Source organism: Papaver somniferum, chromosome 5 (assembly GCF_003573695.1).
Source record: "Papaver somniferum cultivar HN1 chromosome 5, ASM357369v1, whole genome shotgun sequence".
Taxonomy (NCBI): domain Eukaryota; kingdom Viridiplantae; phylum Streptophyta; class Magnoliopsida; order Ranunculales; family Papaveraceae; genus Papaver; species Papaver somniferum.
This window is the reverse complement of record NC_039362.1, coordinates 2,846,558-2,861,739: the sequence shown is the minus strand read 5'-3', so window position 1 is coordinate 2,861,739 and position 15,182 is coordinate 2,846,558. Positions and strand designations below refer to the sequence as shown.

At 37.6% G+C, this 15,182-nt stretch overlaps 1 protein-coding gene across 1 annotated transcript; it reads left to right on the top strand.

Annotated features, from left to right (window-relative positions):
• The first annotated feature begins 10,519 nt into the window (after positions 1–10,519).
• Positions 10,520–11,239, top strand: LOC113277180. The gene has a single exon (XM_026526339.1). The coding sequence runs from the start codon at positions 10,520–10,522 to the stop codon at positions 11,237–11,239; it is 720 nt and encodes a 239-aa protein (XP_026382124.1).
• Positions 11,240–15,182: the final 3,943 nt, after the last annotated feature.

The window sequence follows — 15,182 nt, the reverse complement described above, 5'->3', positions numbered from 1 at the left end:
AGATCAATTTATTTCTTATTGATTATTTATTTTATCATTGATTTGATTTCATTCTTTGTCTAATATCAATGATATCCATCTTGAATTTGATCTACATATCAAAATTTAAGATGTCAAAAAGAATGGGAAGGTCCGATATTGTGTCGACTATCGAGATCTAAATAGGGCATGCCCAAAAGATGACTTCCCGGTGCCCAACATCGATACCACGGTAAACAATACGTCCGGATATGAAAGGTTTTTATTCATGGATGGTTTTTGCGGTTACAACCAGGTCCGGATGGCAGCAGAGGATGCTCACAAAACGGAGTTGCAGACGCCGTACGGAAAATTCTATTATGTAGTGATGCTCTTCGGATTGAAGAATGCAGGTGCCACATACCAGCGAGTGATGGTAGCTATTTTTCATGATTTGATACATCAGATAATGGAAGTGTATATCGACGACGTCGTAGTAAAGTCTAAAGCGCACGAAGATCACCTGGACCACCTGAGGCGAGTCTTTGACAGATGCACGAAATATCACCTAAATATGAATCCCCAAAAGTGCACTTACGGAGTCCAGTTAGGGAAATTCTTGGGCTTTGTAGTGACAAACAAGGGCATACAGATAGATCCGAGAAAGGTAGAGTTTATAACCATCATAAAGTCGCCGGAGAACGTGAAAGAATTGCAAACATTCATAGGGAGGATATCCTATGTACGGAGGTTCATCCCCGGATTAGCTCAGCTTTTGTATACTTCTTTCCACTTTTAAAGAAGAACAAACCATACGAGTGAGAAGCGGACCAAGAGCAGGCGTTTCGAAAGCTCAAGGAATGCCCAATTAGCTCGCGAGTTCTGCGACCACCCATCAAAGGAGAGCCGCTTTACTTATACATAGCCTTCATAGGTCTAGCAACCGGAGCGTTGCTAACTCAGGATCTCGGTAATGATCAGTTATTACCAATATATTATGTCAGCCGAGGTTCTAGAGACGCAGAATTCAGGTACTCTAGGGCAGAACAAGCATGTTTGTCACTCATATACGCTACGCAGAAACTACTATCTTACTTGCTCACTCATGAAATTATAGTAGTAGCTACTGCCAATTCGATTGCGTACTTGGCTACAAAGAGAGTCTTGTCCGGAAGAACGGCCCGATGGCTATTACAGTTGTCTGAAGTTGAACTGAAATACCAACGATACAAAAGGGTCCGCGGACAAGCGTTCGTGGATTTGTTAGCTGCGTTCCCTGGAATGGACGGTACGGAGATAAGTGAAGCAATACCAGGTGAAGTTGCAGAGGTAGAGGAAGAAGAGCGATGGAAAATGTTCTTTGACGGATCATCATATGGCTCTCACGGGGGAGCGATGGGAAATAATATTTGAAACACCCAAGAAGGATTTGCTGTCGTTTGCATTCAAACTCGATTTCGAGTGTAATAATAACGTGGCAGAATATGAAGCTCTCATCTTAGGGCTACAGATGATGGAAGAAATTAATCTGGGCGCAATAGACATTAAAGGAGATTCAAAGTTAGTCACGAATCAAGTTTCCAGGGAATTTTCGGTAAAAGAGGCACACTTGGCCCCCTACCGCGCTGAAGTGAAAGAATTAATAACTAGAATGGAAGCACCGTCATCAAGCATACGGGGAGATCCACTAATCGACACACCGATGACTTAGGGACGCTTGCAGCAAAAATGTGACTAAATGAAACGGATGAAGGAACAGTAGTGGTTAAGAAAAGAACTCAGCCCAACACGTGGAAGGAAGATGCGGCGTTTGAGCACAGGGACGACTGGAGAACGACCTACATTATGGATCTCACAAGAGATGCTGCCTTACAAGGTATTAAAACAATTCGTAATGATGCGACGGGCGCTGTACGATCGGACGACATGAGGATCCTTATCGTGCTGTGTGGGAAAGACATAAGCGGAGGAAATGTTAATCCACGTACACGAAGAATCATGTGGGAAAACAGGAGGAGTGCCACTATATCGACGCTTGCAGAGAATGGGAGTGTATTGGCCGGGTATGGCGGTCCAGGCGGCCGTGGTGCAAAATAGTTGTGAAGATTGCCAAACGCCTCCCCAACAAACAGAAGTCTGTAATGCCGAGGTCGAGGATTGGAGGAAGACATATTTGGATTTCATCCGACACGAGCGCTTGCCACAGAATAAATAGAATGCTCTCAAAATCCTGCGCAAAGCAGCCCGGTTCATTCATCCATGACAGAATTCTGTACAGGAGAAGCTATGGGAATGTGGCACTAAGGTGCTTATATCAAGAAGAACGGAGGTAATAAAGACTATGTAGTTGTTCCTTCAACTCTACGAGGGAGGGTTTTACTGGCCTACTATGAAGTTCGACGCGTCCGAACACGTGCGAAAATGCCAGCAGTGCCAAATCCATGGGTCGATAATTCGAGCACCAGACACATGGTTACATAGCATTGTCACCCCTTGGACGTTCCATAGCTGGGGACTCGACATAATTGGGCAGATAAGCCCCATACCGTTAGCCTGGCATAAGTATATTATCACAGCGACCGAATACTCGTCTAAATGGGTGGAAGCCACTCCTTTGCGCGGATACTCAGGATCCACTGTCGCGGCTTTCATCAAGGAATACATCATATGTCGATTTGGCGCGTCCATGGTCATCCGTTCGGATAATGGAACCTCTTTTGTTAATAAAAACGTCTAAGGAATTATTAGACGAATATGGTATTAAATTCCATACTTCGACTGTCTATTACCTTCAGGGCAGTGGGCAGGCTGAAACTACTAACAAAGCACTGCTGAGGATTCTAAGCCGACTGGTGCACGATCATCACAGGAGCTGGCATGAGCAGCTGCCACTCGCAATATGGGCGTACTGTATTTCAAATAGGAGTTCGACAGGAGCCTCCTTATATTCCCTAGTATATGGAGAAGACGCGATATTACCTGCAGAAATAGCTATCCCATCATCCAGGGTAGCAATGGCAAGTATCACCACTCCGGACGAGATCAGTGGATTCGCTCATCTCGACACTCTTGAAGAACGAAGAGCCAAGGCCGAACGTTTTGCAGATAAGTACAGACAAATGACAAAGAGGTACTACAATCAGAAGGTCAAGGAGCGAATCTTCTCGGAAAATGACATGGTCTTAAAAATAGCCTCACACGTCCAAAGAAACGAGAAGGCTGGGAAATTCGCCGCTAACTGGGAAGGCCCTTACCGAATTTGTGAAGCCACGGAAAGTGGATACTACTATCTTAAACGGATGAACGGCTCTCGAATCCATACCCATATCAACGGTAAATGGTTGAAATCTTATTATGCATCACTTAATGTATGTTGAATGATCAATTCCTAGTAAAAATATTAAAATACTTTATCTTATCATGAAAGCAACACAAAAACCCCGAGCGAGGCGGAGAAAAACGAAATAAAATTAGCCCCGAGTATGGCTAGGCTCCGTGCACGACCAATGAAATGCACAAAAGTCCCTAGAGCGGCTGAGATAAATGAAATAAAATTAGCCCCGAATATGGCTAGGCTCCGTGCACGGCCAATGAAATGCACAAAAGCCCTGAGCGCGGCTGAGATAAATGAAATAAAATTAGCCCCGAATATGGATAGGCTCCATGCATGGCCAATAAAGTGCAGAAAAGCCCCAAGTACGGCTGAGATAAACGAAACAAAATTAGTCCCGAGTATGACTAGGTTCCATACACGGCCAATAAAGTACACAAGCGCCCCAAGCACGATTAGAAGGAAAATAAGAACTCACCCGAGTACGGTTGAGGGACCATACATGACCAAGATGCGTGACGCCAAGCAATAACAGTGAAATAGAACAAACACCAGAAGCGATTTAAAAGAAAAGATTTCATTCAAGATAACATAGAAATAAGATTACATGAAATATCCGCGTTTATCGTAAAAATATTCTCCTAACCAGTAATCAGCGCACGACAACGGGCAATATCGGCGTCCACATTGTCAACCATCAAACGCGCTTCTTCACATTGAACGTTAGCCTGGGATAACTTCCAATCGGCATCATGCATCAGATTAAGGACATCCCGCATGATCTTGCCCCTGGCCTGTGTCCCCCGCGCGAAAGACAAGGTGTCCTCACGCTCATGCACTCTTTACGCGCCTTGTCTTGGCGAATCACCCTAAAAATCCATAACAGCCCACCTCCTCCCTTAACACCAACAGACGCGCCAGCTCGTCTTGTGGTTGAGATAAAGGAACAAGAGCAGAAATTGCTGCTAGGATCAGGGTGAAACCATCAAGCCGCGGAGTCCCCTGATTCGCAACATGTAGACGGCAATCAGCAATCTCGCTGTTTATAGTAGTGAACATCACCAGAGACTCTTGAACTAACGCATTAGCTGCATTACGGACGGTGACTGCATCATCCAGCGCGTATTGGAGCTTTGTTGAAACACAGTTAGTCATCCAGGCAGCCTGGTGCGCTTTATACTGTTCATCAAAATTGGCACGCACAGTATTGCGATTCGCATTCTGTGATCCCGGAGTGCCTCTATTTCAATCTTAACTTTCAGTAAACGAGCTAACTCGAGATCCTTGAACATCGAAACTAACTCCGGAACAGGCGCCGAAGTCAGTACGTAACCACGAAGAAGTTGGGCCATCTATACGGAACGATGCTACTGATGATAAAATAAAGGGGAAATTAGGCTCAGGCCCAACCCATGGATAACCCATAATATGAGGCCCTTAATTAAAAAAAGTTTAAATCTAAGCGCCGAGTTTTTAAAAGACCTTGATACCCTTATGCATATTGTCAAGCCCATAATTAAATAAAATTTAAATCTAGGCCCAAAATTATTAAATCTAGGCCCGAAATTATTAAAATACAGTGCGAAGGTGTAAACAGAAGTTACACATGCATATGGCATGTGTAACCAGAAGTTACACATCCTTATGATATGTGTAATGCAAAGTTACACTTGTATATATATGCAAATAAAAAGACATCAAAAAAAAAAAACACAAAAAAAAAGTTATTACTTTAATATTCATTTACAATAATTTCTTAGCATGTGTAACTAGAAGTTACACACGCATCTGTTTAGTGTAATTGAGAGTTACATATGTGTCTATCTAGTGTAACTGAGAGTTACACATGCATCTGACTTGTGTATTCAGCGTCAACTCCAGTTCCAGCGAGACCATTACCACGTTTAAGCAATTAGCTTTTATGAAGTTATCTAAAACCTGAAATATAACAACAAGCAATCAGTATTTATACGATTAAAATGAACAGTACATAAAACAATGTATATTTCAGTTTCACAAGTATCTGACTAGTGTAGCTAGCGGTTACACATGCATCTGAATTGTGTAACTGAGAGTTACACATGCATATAACATGTGTAACTAGGAGATACACATTCATCTGGCTAGTGTAGCTAGCAGTTACACATGCATATGACTAGTGTAACTAGGAGTTACACAAACATATTGATATGTGTACCCAAAATCAGTATGTGTAAGTAAAAGTTACACATCTAATTAACATGTGTAACTTGCAGATACACATGCATCTGAATTATGTAACTAGGAGTTACACATGCATCTGACTTAGATATGTCAACATAAAATCAGCAAATCCATCTCTAAATGAATAACACTAGCAAAAACGAGAGGTGACTATCAAGCAATTACCAGTCATAAAATAATACAGTTAACCTTGCAAGTGAATGAGAAGCTCTTAATTAAGATATCACTGCTTCAGCAGAAAGACGTTGTTAGCACTGTATTAACAGAAAGACGTTTTACAGCGCTAGTCTAGATGTACCTAAGCCATTTTCATATTATCGATGACGAAGGACATTTTAAGCAACAGAAAGTAAAGCTTCAGACAGTAATTATACTGGCAGAATAATACAAACACCTGGGAACCTTGTGCTAGCACATTAATATCGCAAAAAATGATCACACAACTGATTCAGCAGGGTATAGATATGAACCCAGGAAAACAAAATGCATGTGTAATCAGTAGTTACACATGTAAACAATAGTTACACATGCATATTAGCATAAGTTACACATACAATCATCATGAGTTAAATATGCAATATTAAGAAATGAACAAAAATGAAAAGAAAATCACACAATCAACAAATCCAAAATCCAGAGTAGTTTAGGAAGATGATTTAAATACTTACAACTATTTTCTCGGCTGCTTCACAGATTTTATCGACTTTGGCTTTTAATAATCCTTTAAAGACCATTTAAACTCTACAAAAAAAAGAGAAAATCATTTAAAATTTTGACAAAACCATGACATTCTCAAGAACTTAAGATTCAAAATTAAAAAGTGAGTTTTATCTTTTTGGTATGCATCGTCAATCTATTGCAGGTGTAAACTCCTGCTTCTTGAAGCTTCTTAATGTCTATCAGTTAGCATGTGTAACTAGTAGCTACACATCCATTTAGTTAGTGTACCTAAAAGTTACACATCTAATTAGCATGTGTAACTAGTAGCTACACATACTTTTAACTTCCAAGTTAACACACTCAGCAATTGATATGTAAAAAAACAGATCAATCTTAGCTTGCCAAGTTAGAATCACGCATACGTCCATTATAAACTCCAGCATTAATCTCATCAAGCGCACACCATGGTATCTGCAGTGGATTTAAAAGTTACAACAACATACCGCCACTAACTGATCATACACTAGTAAAACAGATGAAAGATGCTAACATTGTTCCTAAACAACATGAACTATGAAATGTACCAACCAATCAATGAAATTTTTTTATTGAAAACTGACAAAAGGACATACCAGCAGTATTGCTCTAAGACCCTTATACATACAAAAATTCATATGTAATCAGCAGTTACACATGCATATGGCATGTGTAATTGTTAGTTACATATGTAAGTCATTCGAATCTGCACAAGCCACGTCTGGATCCAATCCAATAACTACATGCCTAGCTTAAAACAAATCCAAAGGAAAGTATGTAACTACAAGGTGGAAGATTCATTCCATTCGGGAGCTACAAAATGGAATAACTTAACAAGATTAAACCATATCTATATTTATACTTTTAAGATCAGAAATAAAATTGACGACACATTGCTACCTGGTCATAATCTACTGGCGTAAGTGGTTGCTTCCCAAAATTTTCCTTTCACATAAAAAATGCCAATATCAATACAGTTAGACCATGAATAGCTGATAATACCACAAAATAACTAAGTGAAGGAAACATAATCAATCAAAAATATAACCATACCTTATGTAATCTAACCCGAGCAAGTGATTCCTTGATAGAATTTTCCATTATTGTTAGATCCTCTATATTGTTTATCTTATTTGGATCCTTCCAACAGCCGAAACAGTGCAGCCGACCGCAAACTTAATCATATAATTATCCAAATTTTGAATTTGTATAGCAAGCTGCAACAAGTAAGCAGTGTTGGCTGACACAAATGGATAATTTTATAGTTCAAGAAGGCAGAGGGCCCTACATTCATTTAAACATCAGTTTGGGGGCTAGTGCAATGAGGTAAGTGAAATTCAAATAATTAAGTACATGACCGCTAATACAAACAACAACCAAATAATTGAGATGAGAAATATTTATGGAGTGGCACCTCAGTCTATTACGCATTTTCGATAGTTGAGCTTGCAAGAGTCTCGACTGATTTGTCAGCACCTGTCAGTATTACATTTACTTATGACAACATGGAGTACATATTGAATTCCATAAAATAAAATAAAAATGAATGATATAGTTACTGTCATTCGTGAGACATACCTCAACAGCTTGAGTACTGCAAAAATGGACCCTTCTCTCTTGTTTTCCTATTAAAAGGGTGATATCTGGTTTTTGGTCTGGTAAAGAAAAAATGGTGAATGGTGTTAAAAAAGACACTTGATGGTAAGTCTACAGAGTGTCTCTCGACAATGCTTAAAGTCATACATACCTTGTGCCAAAAAACTCTTGTATATTTACGTCATGGTCCAATTTCTTAAATGTGTTCTTTAGTGCCTGTCAAGGATGATGCTTAGAGTGTCAATCACCGAAACACGTACGGCAAGTCAAAGTTATAAGAATCATAAAATCAAGAGGAAGTATTAATATATCATGAGGAATTAGTTTACCTCAAGGCTCTCAAGCTTCTTGTTCCAACAAAATGTAAATGATTGAAGCTGTTATTGTCGCTTGAGTTCATTTTATTAATTTAAGATTAAACAAATCCAATCCAGTAACTCATGGCAAAACAATTGCAGGAATAACACTTGCATAGAGACTCAACAAGAATCAGATGAGCTTGAAATAGTGAAGAAGAGCTCATTCATGCCTTTTCTCAAACATACGATGTGTACTGTCTTTGTTAATGGATAAACAACTTTTCCAGTAATTTTTGAGCCTCTCTGTTTCACCTTCCCTGCAACAATTCCACATCCAACACAAAACACAATCATAAAATCATTCAAACACAACAAAACACGGTATAAAGTTCTAGTTTAAGCAACACCTGTATTAGTTTAAACCTACTAAGAATCATTTCAAAGATTCGTAACACCAAAAAATTGAAATCAAGCCTAAAATTAGATCGAAATTTAGAGAAAACTTAATATTACACATGTAGTCAATCAATTGAACCACAAATCCTTTACGAATATCGCCATTGAACACTTTCTCATTCAACTGAGTTGCTAAAACAGCATATTGAGACGAAACTGAGTCAGAAACAAGTAATTGAAGCCGATCTTGTGATTTACCAGTAGATTTTCTATCTAAATACTCGAACTAGAGGTTTTAAGTTTGAATCGCCTCTAAGAATAGCAGAAATCGCATTATGAGTTAATTTCACAGACATTTCACTGAATTTTTATAGGTTTTGGATTACGAAATGGATGAATCTAAGCTTAAAATGATGATAAATCGATGAATAATTTCGAAATATGAGATTACGGAGATGAAATCGATGAAAAAAATGAAGATCGGTGAAATTTGGAGACGACGAAGAAGTTTTCTAGGGTTTTTCCGCCGGAGCTGAAAGAGAAAATGAAAGGAGAAGAGAGAGAGAAAAAGAACAGATAAATGAAAATATCTACTGAGATTCCTCTTGTATATATAGTAAAGGGTAGTGTTGTCATTATTAAAATTCATAATAATTAATTATGGGCCAGATATGAAAAAAATTTGATTTTTTGGGCCTAGCAGTATCATTTTCCTAAAGTATGGAGTTGATAGTGAAGGATCCATTTTGTGGGGCTTCTATATATTGAACCCATATAGTAGGGGGTTCTAGTATTTTTCACTAAAATAAAATTATAATCGAGGGTGGGTGAATGTGATGTCTACAACAGGATTTACAACCCGTATATATAAGAGAATCTCGACGCTGTGATATAACTTCGTAACTGTCACCAAACACGTGGTACTCAAAGAGACGCATAAGATTAGGCAGTTCACCTGTGCTTTTAATACAGCAGACGCATTAAAAATAAATAAATGTGTGTATAGCACACGCATTAAAAGTTAAAACAGTAAAAATTTCGTCAAAAGGCGGAGAAGTGTAAATCTCGTCAAATAAGAAAAATTTTAATTTTTCTAAATTTTCTTAATACTACCTGATTTACCCATATTTATTGTTATGATAATTAATAAATATCTCTTCAAATATAAAAACTGTGTGTACATTGTGAAGTTATCCATATTAAATATTCTCTGATATTCTGTTACTTAAAAGAGCGTATGAAGAAAAAAAAAACTCAAACCATTCTCTTCGTCTTCCACCTCCTCCCCTAGTTTTTTGTTCAATCCCATTGATGATCAACAATTCTTCTGTTCTCTCTTCATAAACCAAAATTTTACCCATAAACCAAGATATAATTGGAGGCAAAATATTGGAGCCAAAATTTTAAACGAAAATTTTGAAATTCAAGTTTCCAAATGTTAATCACAACCAACTTGAGCTCAAAATCAATCAAATTTTTCTGAGTAAATTTCAAAATTTGAAATTTTCAGAATTGCTTAATTTATTTGAACTTTCCTTCTTGGAGCCAAAATTATCTCCAAATTTAAATCTAAAGATATGTATTGTTTCTATAAATATGGTGTTAGAAATCTTTTGTTACCAAACAAAGAGAGATGGAAATTGATTCGAATCAATTGCCAGAAGATAATGATAACTTTAATCCACCTCCACCTCCCCCTCCCCCTCCTAATCTTCCTGATTTAAATCTACCCGCAGAAGAAGAGCCAGTTTTTCCTACCAACATACAGTGTAACAAGAGAAAAAATCTCACTACTGATAAAAAAGAGATTAATCATACAAATGCTTTTTAATGAAACTATTCATGATAAGTTACCAAGAGGTGTGTTGTTAAAGGTTGTTAATCATTTTTCTGTAGGGAAAAGATCCGTTGAAAGACTTTGGCGTGCTGCAAAAAACAATCTTCAAAATGGAAGTCCTGCTAATGTTTCCTCAAGAATGCCCAAAAAGATTGGTCGCAAAAAATACAGATTGATCTGGAGATGATGCGCTTGATTCCTTTCCTTCGGAGAACAAATATAAGATCAACATCAAAGGCTTTGGGGATGTCAAAGACCACTGTTTGGAGAAGAATCAAAGATGGAAGTATTAAAGCACACTCAAATGCCATTAAACCAGGCTTCTCACTCAAAACAAGAATAGCTAGACTTAAGCATTATCTTGAGATGCTAGATGAGAGTGTATCCCCAGCAGTATTTTCTGGTATGTATGACCGGATTCACATTGATGAAAAGTGGTTCCATATGTCTAAGACGACTCAAAAGTATTATCTTCATCCAATGGAAGCGTCGCCGATACGTAGATGTACTAGTAAGAATTTTATTCCAAAAGTTATGTTTTTGTCGGCATTAGTTCGTCCCCGGTATGATGAATCTGGAAATACTACATTCGACGGGAAAATTGGAATGTGGGCGTTCGTTTTTATGGAGGCCGCAAAGAGGAAAAGCAAAAATCGAGTTGCAGGTACTCTTGAGATGAAACCAATTAAGTCAATCACACAAAAGGTTACTCGCGAGTTTTTGATCAACAAACTACTCCCTGCTATCATACAAAAATGGCCACATGACGGTCGTACAATCTTCATTCAACAAGATAACGCAAGGCCACACATTGCTATTGATGATGAACAATTTTGTGAAGCTGTTCGACAATCTGGATTGGATGCGCGATATGTTTTCAACCTCCAAATAGTCCAGATTTAAATGTCAATGATCTTGGATATTTTAGATCTATAGATGAACATCAACACTCTGAGGCTCCAAATACCGTGCCTGAATTGGTTGCGGGCGTGGAAAAGTCTTTTCAAGAGTATCTGAGTTACCTGATAAACAACGTATTTCTAACGTTACAAACGTGCATGAATGAAATCTTAAAGAAGAAAGGAGATAATGATTATTATATCCCACATATGAAGAAAGATCATTTGATTAGAATTGGTGAATTTCCAACTTGCATTCAGTGTGACAGTGAAGTCATAACCGCAGCAAAAGAAGCGCTTGAAGTTCTACAACATCAACTAGATCAACAAGAAAATGAAACACCACAGGAATGATCTTCACATTTTTCTTTATAGTATTGGATTATTTAGATTAGTTTTCATTTCAGTTCGTCAGTATTGGCGTCTTTAGATTAGTTTTCATTTCAGTTTGTCAATATTGGAGTCTTTAGGTTAGTTTTCTTTTTTGTTTTCAGTATTGGAGTCTATGGATTAGTTTACTTTTCGGTTTGTCAGTACTGGAGTTTTTAGATTTGGTTACTTTCGTTTCTACTGTATGTTAGTTTTCGTTTTTTTATTCCTTTCTTGTGAACGATTTAGTTTTCTGCAAGTCCTATAATCCATATCAATAGACATATATACACAACCAATGCAAACAATAATGGTTTAAAGACTATAGCTTAAAAAGAAAAAAGATAGCACGCGAAAATGTTTTATGCCAGCCCATGTTACTGTAACTTTTTGAAGGTAATATTGCTTACAAATCCAACAGATAGCTGCAGTTGTGCATGATACAGAGCATGAGTTCTTCCCTAAGAACCTGCTACATTTCCAAAAACAATCTTTGTCTAGGACCTAGCTTTTGGCTTGGTAAAAGACTGGAAATGAGGTCACCTTCGCCCAAGATCATTATACATAGTGAGAGAATCAACATACCATGTCAATGCCAATAACGATACTTCTCAAATGCTACAGAAATCATGTATTCATAAACTGACATTGTATCTAGATACACATGATACCCCATTCTATCTAGATATACACTAATGAAGAATATGTAATTAAAGATTATAGATCAAAAAAAATAAAAAAATATGTAAAGACTATAGATCAAAAAGAAAAAAAAAAATTGTTAACACAAGTTTTTTCATTGATAGAGATGATTAAACTTACATTAGATAATTTTTTAAAGAAAAACTTTTTAATTTACTCCATCGAACAGAAACTAAACATGAAACCAAAATAAACTAGCCATGAAGCCCTAGATAAATCTTAACATAGAACATACCCGGTGATGGTTTTTAATCAAAAAAATTTGGCAAATATATCTTCACCATATCATAAATGACCGATTGATGTTCCATCATCTCAGTCTTCTTATGTTCCGTCATCTCAGCAAACTCACGATTCATCATCTCAGCAAACTCACGTTCCATCTTCTCAAGTTCCATCATCTCAGAAAACTCACTATACATTATCTCAGCAAACTCACGATCCATCATCTCAGCAATCTCACGATCTATCATCTCATCAATCTCACTATGCATCTTTTCTCACTCATTGTGTTTGAAGAGAAGTTAAGAAATTCCACAGAATAAAAAGAAAAAAGAAAGATGAAGAGATTCATGGACGAAACCATATGGATGGGAATGTTTGTATCAGTAATTCTCCTAGGGAATCACTGTTAGCATTGAATAGGAATGTTTTGATTATCCTAGGGAATCACCGTTAGAAATAACTAGCTTTGATGATACCCATAAGCATAAATAAGGGTAAACAGGGAAGAATTCACATCGGGAGTAGATTTCTGCCTATATATAGGTACTACATATTTTTACTTCTCCGCCTTTTATACATGGACGGAGGGAGTAATTAAGATAGCGGAAGCTTTTAATACAGCAATATATTTAAGGACGAAGTTCATCATCCGTCTTAAGCCTAAACGCTTCTAATACCGAGCGAGCGCGTTTCAGCCGGCCTCGCGCCACAGCCAAACCATTCTCACACTCTTCCATCCGCAAGAGCATCCGCAAACACTCTGGAGGCTTCAGCAGCGGCTATAATGCTTTCGATCGAGGGATTTACACGATGAGCACTTAACCGATCCGCGTATAAGTCTATCGCTTGGAAATATTTTGATTGACTCGCATCAAAGCTAGCTCCACTTTCCTCGACAAGGCGAGTGTTCCAGACAACAACGGCTTGCAAGAGCTCCATCTTTTGGTTCTCAAGGAACAAAACTAACCCATCAACAGCTTCATCCATACTCCCAAAATATGGAAAAGATCTGCTACTTGGCAAGGTATATATAGACCAAAAAAAAAGTCAGGGCAGTGGGTTGAGCGCTCCAATACCCTCCGCAAGAGCTACTCTAACGGATCCCACGGAGCATTCCGCCTCGACACATCCGAAATGTGTAATCAACCACTGCTCACGACAAAACCCACGATATTCGAGCAAGGCTAAGTCAGGCAATCCGGCTTCATTCTGAACTTTCCTTACGCGATGCTCCACATCTATTAATCGCTCACACCAACATGAGTTCTCGATGTGGAACCTATCACACACCAAGAGCATCACTTCCAAAAGGCGAGTCAAATGTTTCACTTTTAAGAACTTCTCCAATGGTCATGTGGTCAGTTTCACATGTAGTATTGTGAGAAGACATCCTTTATCATACATGGCAACTAATTTTCCTAAAATTATGGAATAAAAAATCTTCTTCTCCAACCCACCTATATTATGTTTCCCTTTTTGTCGAGATGTCCTCTTTATTTCCGTAATTTCAAATTACCTAAAATATTAATCCATATTTATTTTTATCATTCGTTCTTCTTATTTATTCTTAGAATTCTATGATTCAAACTTCAATACCATTGGATAACACCAGTACAAGAAGAAGAGTAAAAAGAATTAACCCGAAGTCGTAGAAAATATAATTATTTCAAATAACCACCCATTCCAAATCAAAATCACACCTTCTACCTCATTAATCTCCACCAAAACCTCAACAAACTCAATGAAATGTACTTAAAGTATAAACCCAACTTTATTTTGGAAGAAGATTTGTCTTTTTTGTAAGAATTTTGTGCTATGCTATCGAAAGAAGGGAGAAGAACGAAAGATTCGTGGTTTACCAAGCCAATCGCATTGGAGTAAGATTTTTGAAATTTTTTGTTGTGAAACAGGTAACACTTACAACCGCGATGGGATTGAATTGTATCTTCGATTTTCGGACATAAGCAAAAAAAGTGGAAGAATATATGGGTTTACTTCGTATGTACAACCAACTTCGACTTAGAGGTGAGACTGTTGAAGAAGTCATATCTCAAGCTAAGAAGGAATGGATAAAATGAAAGGTTGTAATTTCAACTTCCAAGCTCAAATGACCATCATCAAGGATTTCTTGATACATCTAAAGGGGTGTTAGTAAAACCAACTTTGTAATGGGGATCCATTAAGCATGTAATGAGTTTTATTGTGGTCTAGATAATAAAGTATTATTAATTTAAAATCGTATTATGTATTCATTTTGAAATTAGAAAATTCTCAAATTACAAATTTAATTGTGGACGGGAAAAGTATGTTAGCCCAGCCGTAAGACAGACTCATGTTATTCTGGGAAACATAACAACCAGAAGTTCTTAAGTTCACATCTGTTTTCTTTTTTCACGGCTGGGAATTGCTCATATCCCAACCGTAGATATGTGTATGGCTGGTTCGACACATTTTTCCTGCCGTAACAGCAAAAAAGACAGATTTTTCTCTGATTTTTTACGAATTTGAATCGATAAAATTGATGTTGGGGGTTGATTATAAGGTTATACCGAGTTTTGTGATGAAGAGTTTCATCACGTCTTGAATTTTTTTCAAAAAATTTCACCAAAATCACCATTTTTCCTTCTTCAAAACTCGAAAAAATGAAGTTC

Excerpts from the sequence above, each read along its gene's own strand:
- LOC113277180 (XM_026526339.1), top strand. The coding sequence starts at position 10,520 with ATGATGCGCTTGATTCCTTTCCTTCGGAGAACAAATATAAGATCAACA.